The 10,202-nt window shown below is 42.2% G+C and overlaps 1 protein-coding gene across 1 annotated transcript in view; it reads left to right on the plus strand.

The window, feature by feature from the left end:
• Mgam (maltase-glucoamylase) overlaps positions 1-10,202 on the plus strand; it is a 109,348-nt gene that overhangs the window by 87,106 nt on the left and 12,040 nt on the right. The window contains exons 46-57 of the mRNA XM_026788554.1: positions 1,110-1,262; positions 1,587-1,787; positions 2,018-2,172; positions 3,153-3,321; positions 3,564-3,660; positions 4,428-4,540; positions 5,488-5,613; positions 6,635-6,763; positions 7,002-7,112; positions 7,403-7,465; positions 8,714-8,848; positions 9,308-9,395. Coding sequence (XP_026644355.1) covers positions 1,110-1,262; positions 1,587-1,787; positions 2,018-2,172; positions 3,153-3,321; positions 3,564-3,660; positions 4,428-4,540; positions 5,488-5,613; positions 6,635-6,763; positions 7,002-7,112; positions 7,403-7,465; positions 8,714-8,848; positions 9,308-9,395 — 1,540 coding nt within the window. The remainder of the gene's footprint in view (positions 1-1,109; positions 1,263-1,586; positions 1,788-2,017; positions 2,173-3,152; positions 3,322-3,563; positions 3,661-4,427; positions 4,541-5,487; positions 5,614-6,634; positions 6,764-7,001; positions 7,113-7,402; positions 7,466-8,713; positions 8,849-9,307; positions 9,396-10,202) is intronic.

Genomic DNA, 10,202 nt, shown 5'->3' on the forward strand with positions numbered 1-10,202 from the left:
AACAAAAGCCTTGTTATCCATGGTGGTGGAGGGCTGGAATTGGCAGGATGGGAAAGTGTCAGAGAGGGAAGAGACTGAGAGAAACATGATGGTTTTTAAAATGTCACCTAAAACAAGTGAAAGGGGTAAAGAAGAGTCAAATATTTAAAAAAGAGAAAATATTGAATGCTTAATTTGATGAGCAGAATATCAGAATCTTCCAAGATTTAAGCGGATGGACTTGGATAAATGTTAGGTATGGAAGGAAATGTGATAATTGTGATATTTTTTTCTCAACTCACCAGTTTTCCAGGTGATTAAACTGAGATTCAATAAATTCATTTGGTTTGTCTAAGATCTCACAGAAATGTGGAGATGGAAGCTGCGTCAGATTCTTTTCTTTTTGCTTTGTTAAAACACACTGACAGGAGCCACTGGTGGAGGAAACACTTATTCCGGCTCATGGTTTAAAGGTTCGGTCCACCATGGTGGGAAAGTCAAGGTGTCAGGAGCTAAGCCTCTGTTGCATCCCATCTGCAAACAGGAAGCAGAGAGCAATGAATGAATACTGCTGCTCTGCCCAGTATCCTAGCTGGGAAATGACACCACTGTCAGTGGGAAGATGTTCCCTAATCTCCCACACGCATGCCCAGAGACCCATGTTGCAGGTGATTCCAGTGCCTGGAAAGTTGGCAATACTAACCATTATAGGAACCTGGGCCTGTGATTGACATTGAATATTCTCTATGTGTCCTCACTGTCCGGGACAGTGCTCCGGGGAGTGAAGCCCAAGAAGAGAAACTAAATTCTAGAAGAGCAGAAAAGAGTTTTTGTAACAAAATAAACGGGAGAGATAGGTCAGGGAAGGGATGAAAAGGGAAAGTCGTGGCAACTATTATTTGTCCCAATTCTTATATGATGTGATGAGGAAGATAGTAATAAAGTAAGGGGACTGACATTTCACTGCTGATAGTCCCAGAATCTAATAACAGTCTTCCTGTAAGCAAGTCGTATGCCTTTCATTGTTGAGACTCTGTTCTCATTTCTGCTTAATGTTCTAAAGGTATTTTCAGGTTGTGTAATGACGTTGTTGTAATGATGAATTTCTTGTGTTTTGTCCACCCCTAAAGGTTGCAATCATCACGGGTATCCAGCTTCTCCTGGGAGAATCCTATACCGTGGAGTGGGATGATAGCATAAGGGACGAGGAAAAGATAGACTGCTATCCAGATCAGCACGGGACTTCTGAAGCAAACTGCACTGCCCGAGGCTGCATCTGGAAGGTAATCCAGCTGAAGGTGTTCGTGTGCACGGATATCTTATAAATATCATAAGTATATCGTGTGCTTTTGCATACACAGAAACCCATAGGGAGAAAGAACCTCTTCAGGCATCCATGGAAGACTGAACCATAACTGGGGGTAGGACAGGGATATTTTTAATAAGTGCATTTCTTGAAGACCAACTATTAAAATATCTTACGTATAAAATCACACACATGTGTGCTTGCACACACACATTTTCTTCTTATAAATTGCCTTTTCTAAACTCTTTCTAGTGGGTAACTCCAGATCCCAGCTGATCTCGGATATTGACTTTCTTTTCAGGAAAGCAGCTCTTCTGGGGTCCCTTATTGCTACTTTGTCAATGAGCTGTACTCAGTCAGCAATGTTCAGAATGACCCAAATGAGGCCACAGCCAACATCTCCCTGAAGGCGTCCCCATTTACCAACGCCTTCCCCTCTACCCCTGTGGATCAGCTGCAGGTGCGAGTGATCTACCACAAGAATGACATGCTGCAGTTTAAGGTAAGCGCAGTGTGGGCAATCAGGTGTGGGCAGGGCCTTTCCAATCCTGTTGCTCTTTGCTGGTCAAGGCTACAGAACCTTAAAAGAAGTTTTGTGTTTAAATTTCCACAGTAAAATACACTACATCTTGACCAAACCCAGAGAGAAATAAGACCCTTGGAGAACTGTGTTACAGGACATCAGAATTTATTTTCTCACCTGTATCTTTAAATCCGTTTCCTCTGGCCTAGATCTATGATCCCAACAACAAACGGTATGAAGTTCCAGTGCCTCTGAACATCCCGGCTGTTCCAGAAAGCACCAATGAAAGCCGTCTCTATGACGTCTTCATCAAGGAGAACCCATTTGGGATTGAAATTCGCAGGAAGAGTACAGGCACTGTAATGTGAGTGGACCTGGTCTGACTCAGATTCCTGCTTTCTTAAACATTCCTCACCAGACAATTATTGTTGCAGACAGCCTGTCTTACTTAAAGTGTCACAGTGCACATGACCAGATCCATGAGGAAGCAATTTCCTCTTGGTCTATTCTTTGGGAAGTCCTCAGTATCCTGTGAGTGATTACTAAGGCAGTTACTGAGGGAATACATTAAGCAAATATTTCAGGACTTCCTTCTGGGTGCAGACAATATACACAGGAAGCTAATATGGCTGTAGTCATGTTGTATAAGAAAATGGGCTTGACCAAATTACAGGGCGGTCACTCCTTCTGATACTCAATTTGTGGTCTCAATTTGTCTTTCTGAGGCAAAAGTGTCACTTGAAATATAACCGGGATGAGGAAGCACTAAGGTTGTAAGCATGGAGTTTTGGGTGGGGGAAGATACATTTTGATAGAGGGAAGACAAACATAAAGCACCGCCAAAGAAGTTGGCACGTCAAGAAATAAAACTGGTGAAATCATTGAAGGATGAAAGTTGGAGATAAAGCCAGGGTGGGGGTGAGTTTGGGAAGAGGCACAGCACCGAAGGCTTGCCAAGAAGTCACCAAAGAATATGAGCAGTGCTGTGCCATGCTATGGGATTTCTTCAGTCACAGTTTTGCATGCTTGCAGGAGGAGGGCCCTCAAGGAGCAGGTGTGAGTTATAGCAGTTGCTGTGGTGTGACATAAGGCTTAGATTTCCCCCTATGAAGAGGGCCCTGAGGAAGGCAGTGATGGGCGGAAGATGGGTGAAGGATGACTGTTGAGCCATCAATGGGAGCGTTGGTGACTGCTTTATGCAGGTAGATTTGTGCTTTGTTTGGAGGATCATCTAGCTCTGATGGTGTGAGGGGAATCTGGAGCTCTGTTGTCCTCATGAAGGCAGCTGCTAGAAGCCATCAGAGATCTGATTTTCTGTTGCAAATGTCCCTTCTCCTTCTGCAGCTGGGACTCTGGGCTCCTTGGCTTCACCTTCAATGACATGTTCATCCGCATCTCCACCCGCCTGCCCTCCACATACATCTATGGCTTTGGGGAAACTGAGCACCCAACTTTCAAGATAGACTTGAACTGGCACACGTGGGGCATGTTTTCCAGGGATCAGCCCCCGGGGGTAAGGACAGGGTGCTTGGGTCTGGGTTCTGTCCTTTCTGCCCAGGCCATGTGTCTTGTAGTTCTCTTTCCAGACGCCATGTGGCTGTTACCTTCTACTGCTAGGCAGATGGACACATTTTTAAGTTCCCCTTTCCTCTCCTACTCTTACTAGAAGAAGCTTAACTCGTAGCAATCAAGTTTCTGTTGAGTTTCTTTCCCAAGCACACAGTCCCCTCACCTCTTTTTTCCTGTGTCTCTCAGTACAAGATGAACTCCTATGGTGTCCACCCTTACTACATGGGGCTAGAGGAGGACGGCAAAGCCTATGGAGTCCTCCTGCTGAACAGCAACGCCATGGGTAGGATGAACCTTTGTCCCTTATTATATGTCAGTCATTCTTGCTTTGCTTTAGAATGTATTTGACTTGGCTTTATTGTAAGCCAAAACTAGCATCTGTGGGTAATAGGTTCTTTTTCCTGCTTAGCACTCATTTTAGTCTAGAGACTTATTATTGCCATGTTTATTAAACTTTTATTTGGCATAATTACAAAAGAAGGTGTAGCCAAACCAAGTGTGTCCCGAATTCCTGGGGATCAGCTGGAGGTAACTGGCTATATTACTTGAATTACTGTCAAGCTATTGGGTTAGAATACTGCCTCTGGCAGAATGAAGGTGAGAATATTTTTTATGCCATATAAAAAAGGGGGCATAGAATCAAATTCAGGGAATACATACTGTAGCTGCCGATGAAATGAATGTGACTTATAGTGGAATTAGTAGCATTGTATTACTGGAATTTTCTAGTTTGACAACAATGTTTCATTGTGGGAAGCCATGGGAGGTGGCCACTGAGACTCTTAATGCTACTTTAATATTCCTTATGAATTTTATACTGCTATGAAATCAAAGTTATGATAATTAAAAACTTCAGAATTTTAAAGCTTCTAATAAGGCTGATTAAAGGGATGGGATGCTGAGGGCTTTTTGCTCCTCAGTTTTATGTTGTTTTAGTATAGAATGTCTGCCATCAATGTTCAAAAATGGGAGCAAGAGAAATTAGACTTTCAAGTCTAATCGGGTAACCTGAAGGCTTTTGTCTTTGCTGATATTTTCCTGTATTTTCAGACGTGACATTCCAGCCCACGCCTGCCCTGACTTACCGCACCACAGGGGGAATTTTGGATTTCTTTGTATTCTTGGGGCCAACTCCTGAGCTTGTCACTCAGCAGTACACAGAGGTAGGAAGCTCGTTTGATTGACAAGTATTAATGTTAGCAGGCTCTCTGCTCCCAGTCGTGAGTTCATTAGTGTGATTCTCATGTGGCAATTACAATTATTGGCTTTCTCAGAAATGGGAATATCATAGATCAGGGGGCAGTGTGATATTTCAACACCATTACACTACAGCTTCTCTGACTGTCATGACACTGCAGGGATACTTGTGGCATTAGTGGTGGTGGTGGTGGTGAGTTTAGTGGTAGTGGGGGGGACATGGTGAGAGAGATGGGAATGAGAATGTTGCCAGTAGAGTTAGTGGCGGTGGAGGAAATCTTTTTAAAGTGATAATGGTGATGGAGGTGATGGTTGTATTCATGATTGCGGTAGTGATGGCGATGCAGTTAATGAGAGTGGAGCGGATGGTGTCATTAGCACTGATGATGACGGTGATATCGGTCAGGGTCCTAATGGTCAGGGAGCAATGCTAATGGTACTTGTGGTAGTGATGGTGTTGTGGTAGATAAGGAAAGGTTGACTATGGTGGTACCCCAAACAAACACCATCAGCTAACTGCCACATGCCAGACCACTTCACAGACATCAACACATTCACTCCTCATAAAAACCTTATAAGACAGGAACTACTCCGGTCCCTAATTACAAGAGGGAAAAAAAGCCATTAACCTTCCCTGTGGCCCACAGCTGCCAGAACTGGAGCGCTTTGCTAACTTAGGGATTTTACCTATGGAGTTTGTGCTCACAACCACTGCACTGGATTTCACTTAAAAGTTAGAGTGAAGCAAGATTTTTCAGAATTCCTCAAAAAGAAACTCTAAGCTGCCACTGTCCCCCTAATTTCTTTCTAGAGTTCAATGTGTTGTGTAGTTTGGAGTAGTCAAATATTCCTCTTCTTTCTGTACAATCCCACTTCTCCTTAGAAGTACTAATATTTTCTGTCTGTTTCCTAGTTGATTGGTCGGCCTGTGATGGTACCTTACTGGTCCCTGGGATTCCAGCTGTGTCGCTATGGATACGAGAATGATGCTGAGATCTCCAGCTTGTACAATGAGATGGTGGCTAAGCGGATCCCCTACGTATGTACATGTCACGGTACCCTGGCTTTGCAACCTCAGAGCTAAAGAAATCTCTCTGTGTGTGAATTTCTTAAATTTTTGGGAGGCTCTGCAAGTGTATAAAATGCTTAATTACATCATTGAGCCTGGTAATGCTACAGTGTAGGAGGTGGCCGTGATCGCAGGGATCGTAGAGCACTGGGAACTCAGACGAACCGCGAAGATCTAGTACTGGCTTGAGGAAATCTGTCATAAAGTTTGTTTCATAAGAATGAAAGATTTCTTCAGTATGTTATGCTTGACTAGGGAGCAATGAAACCAAGTTAGCCACAGCACTGTTTTTGAGTTTGCACTGGTTCCCACTCTCCTCAGGCCCTGAAGCATAGCTCTGACAAACACAGGGCCTGGTCTCCTCATTTCCAGAGGGAATACAGGTGGAGCCAACCTCCCTCACTCGAGGGCAAGAGGCTTCCAATTGGACTGACTGATCTAGGGAACTTTTTTTGCATATTTAATCTATTTTATCTACATAGTGTTCTGTTCTTTATATTGTTTCGTTAAAGCAAAATAGGTCATAAGATACATCATCCAAATGAGAAAATTGTGTCTGATTACACTCCATATTGCTTCCCCATAGATACTGCACGGTTTTGCTTTGTTTTTACTTTGATTTCCAGCAGACTTATTGTCCATACTCTATTAGTCCATGGTTTACATTTTCTATGAACAAGAACCACTGATTCCAGGGTCAACCTGCTAGGAAATTGCCACAAGCTCTCCATACAGTTCTTATGTACAGTGATGACAGTCCTTACAGATAGGAGTTATCACTCATCTTACATTTTTTGTAGTTGGTGCTGTTGTGGGATTAAATACTATGTTCTATTTTTTGGTGTTGAGTGAAGTCACGTGAAGAAAAGAAAACAGAAAATATCCCAGAATCCAAACCATAGGATGACATAGTTAGGTCTGGGAAAGGGACATGTGTTCTGGAGCCTGAACTGGTCCCACAAGCAGGCATTGCTTCTTTGTGTCCTCCCAGGACGTGCAGTACTCAGACATCGACTACATGGAGAGGCAGCTGGACTTCACCCTCAGCCCCAAGTTCTCTGGGTTTCCAGACCTGATCAATCGCATGAAGAAAGATGGGATGCGGGTCATCCTCATTCTGGTTAGTCCATTGTGAATGTGTACGCTGTGCTTGGGACAATGGATGGGACTGTGTGGGGATTGCTTAGAATGTCTGTCCTTTCCAGTTCTTCAAGAAAAATAGAAGTCAACTTCTAAAAATGTATTTCATAAGAGTCACAGAAACTTTACAGTGAAATTCCATCTGGGAACTTCCCTTTCTTTCTTTTTTTAAGCATCTTCTGTCTTAATTTTCCACCTGCCTTGTGCTCTGATTTCAGGACCCAGCCATTTCTGGCAATGAGACACAGCACTACCCTGCCTTCGAACGGGGTATAGAGAAGAACGTCTTCATCAGATATCCCAATAATGGAGACATTGTCTGGGGAAAGGTATGAGCTCTGTGTTGATCCAGCCAGACTCAAGCAGGGCCAGAGCCACTGTTAGCAGTCTGTGGAAATGTTGATTTTGGGGCCTTTTATGTGTCGTTTCCAAAGATGTGGTTTTCCTACATTTTTAATTTTTACATTTTGTGTTTTCAGTAATATCTGCTGAATCTATTTTCCTTTAGGAAAATTCTCTTGGGCAACTTAGCCCTAGAGCCTTGGCTTATAGTTTCCTAAGAAATTATTTGTATGAACATTTGTTCAGGACATGTTTGTCAAGTCTTTTCTCTCCATAGGTCTGGCCTGATTACCCAGGTGTTGAAGTGAACTCCTCTCTAGACTGGGACACTCAACTGGAGGTAAAAGACTCTTTGTGGATGCTGGATGTGGTCAGGGTTTCCAGGAAGAGGCAGCCATGTCTAGGACATTAGATGTGTCTGCACAGAGGACAGAGATGTGTGGGAAAGAACCACGTAGGAGCAATGCTCCTGTCAGTCTGAGACCCATTATTTTATGGTTAGCTATGTTTTACTTCAAGTGTGCTCAAGTTTTCCTGCCCATAGTTTCCTATGTCACAATGCAATTTTAAACGCAAAGCTGTCAGTTCCTAAGGGCTGTGAACTCAGAACTGGATGCTAGCCCTGACAGTTCCCAGCCTTTGTCCTCAGTTATGGGATCCTTTTCTCCATGTGTGTTTGTGTTCACACACAGGCTGCCCCATGTCCACACGTTACTCCGGCACCACCCTTCTCCCATCCTGCACTGGGCTTCTCGACTTCCCTTTTCCTTCTAGTTCCTCGTAGTCTCATATTATTGATTTGCTTTCTTCTGTGAACAGACTTTTTAATTTAATGATACCAATTAACATAGGTGTCAGCCCTAATATTTTCTCTGCTTAATTTGCATTTGTTACTTGGATGAATAACTTTGCTGACATAACTTGCAGAAGAAGCATCAGGCCATCCCTCCTTTTGATAAAAAGTTTAAACAATGCAATGAGTCTGCCTGTTCATTTTTCTGAGTTTTTGTAATTTACTTTTCATCAGTGTGTACATGGTTAGGAGGTAGCTGCCCTTGAACTTCAGAATATGCTGGACCTTTAACTCTTCCTTAACGATGGTCAACTGAGTGAGGGACTGGAAGGTTTCAGTATGTGCCGTCAGAAATGAAAGACAGTCCTAGTGTACCAGACACGTGTTATGGTTGAACCAATGATGAGGATGGCACATATGTGGTTTCCAAGGTACAGTTGAGATCTAGAAATCCTGATAGATTCAAGAATATTTCAGGTCAGGCATCATTCTGGACACAAGCATAGAGGTTTTAAATTTAGCTTTTATCCACAAAAAGCAAAGGACCTGTATGACCAGTCCATTCCATACAACATGGTTGGTTTCCAAATTCCTGGGAAGTAATATTATTTGTGCTTTTTGATCTTTACTCTAAATATTCTTCTAATAAGTCATGAATGTTATCTCACATAGGATCTATTCAGACTATCGCTGTGTAAACTGTGGAACTTTAAGAATTTATTAAGTTCTTGGTAAATGTCTGATTCGTATATAATATATTAATTTAAATAAATTGATTATATTTTAATTTGACAGAAATACCGAGCTTATGTGGCCTTTCCAGACTTTTTCCGTAATTCAACTGCCGAGTGGTGGAAGAAAGAGATTCAAGAACTCCATACAAACACAGATAATCCAGGAAAGAGCTTGAAGTTTGATGGCCTGTGGATTGTAAGTGTGTATGGATTTGTCTGTGTATGCCTGAGTATGGGTGTGTTTGTGTGTATGTGTGCTGTTTTTAGCATGTGGATCCATGACATTGGGCAAGGTGATAATCATTTTCAGAAAAAAATTTCAGACCTAGAAAGTGCTGATCATAGAATCAAACTTAGGATTGTCCTCACCATGGTACATGGGAACCTGTCTGAAGTTCCTGATGTGAAACCTCCACAAAAGTTACTGGGAATTCCTTAAACTATTGTTTTTCCTAATGGAAAAAAATGAAATAATATAGTCAGTTATGTTTCAGTTATTTGTTGTTTCTAGCCTGTGCTTTTCCAGTGTTTTGTGATTCCCCTCTGTGCAGCATCTATAGGGATGCTAGATATTGAACGTGTGACCCCTTCTTTGTTCCTACATTGAGAGAACTTAAGTGTCTTTAAAAATAACCCATAATCTCACTATTTGTAGGATATGAATGAACCTTCCAGCTTTGTGAATGGGGCAGTTCCTTCCGGCTGTAGGGATACTACTCTGAACCGCCCTCCCTACATGCCACGTAAGGACCGTGGGATCTCTTCACTTGATGCACAGTGGATGGAAGAAAGATGAGCTCAGCATCTTGTGGTTTCCCTGACCATCAAAGACACATCCTCACCATTATTGTGGTTAAATAGGGTCTAAGTCAAAAGCACATCATATTATCCAACTAGAGATGTTACAATCTTTTTTTTTTACTTTTTCCAGAAATCACTCAAAGTGATACTGTCTCTGTGGTGTGATTACTTAAAGAATTCTGTTGAAGGAACTGTGTCAGGCTGCGTCCCCGGTACCCGGCCACCTGCATGGCTAGCTTATGTCCCAAAATAATTACACGGAAACTGTATTCTTTTAAACACTGCTTGGCCCATTAGTTCCAGCCTCTTATTGGCTAGCTCTTACATATTGATCTAACAAATTTTTTTTGACTTTTTCCAGAAATCACTCAAATGTGATAATGTCTCTGTGGTGTGATTACTTAAAGAATTCTTTTCCACCAATATGAACATAAAGTAGCTTTCCCTTTGCACGGAGCTGGGGGACTTTGAATTCATGCACATTTACAGCTTTGTTCCATGTACTTTTCCAAGTTGTGTGGCCTTTCATAGACATTGTGAAATCTAAATTTCTTAAAGGGTAAGAATCAGATAACACTGTTTATTCACAGAAATATGATAAGAAAGATATGGACTAATTTGTGTAGTGAAAGCTCATGGGACTGGAAGGATTGTTCAAAAGTTAAGAGTGAACACTATCCTAATCGAGAACTCAAAAGTTAAGAGTGAACACTATCCTAATCGAGAACTCAAAAGTTAAGAGTGAACAC

This window comes from Microtus ochrogaster, unplaced genomic scaffold (genome assembly GCF_000317375.1).
Source record: "Microtus ochrogaster isolate Prairie Vole_2 unplaced genomic scaffold, MicOch1.0 UNK4, whole genome shotgun sequence".
NCBI classification, from domain to species: Eukaryota; Metazoa; Chordata; class Mammalia; order Rodentia; family Cricetidae; genus Microtus; species Microtus ochrogaster.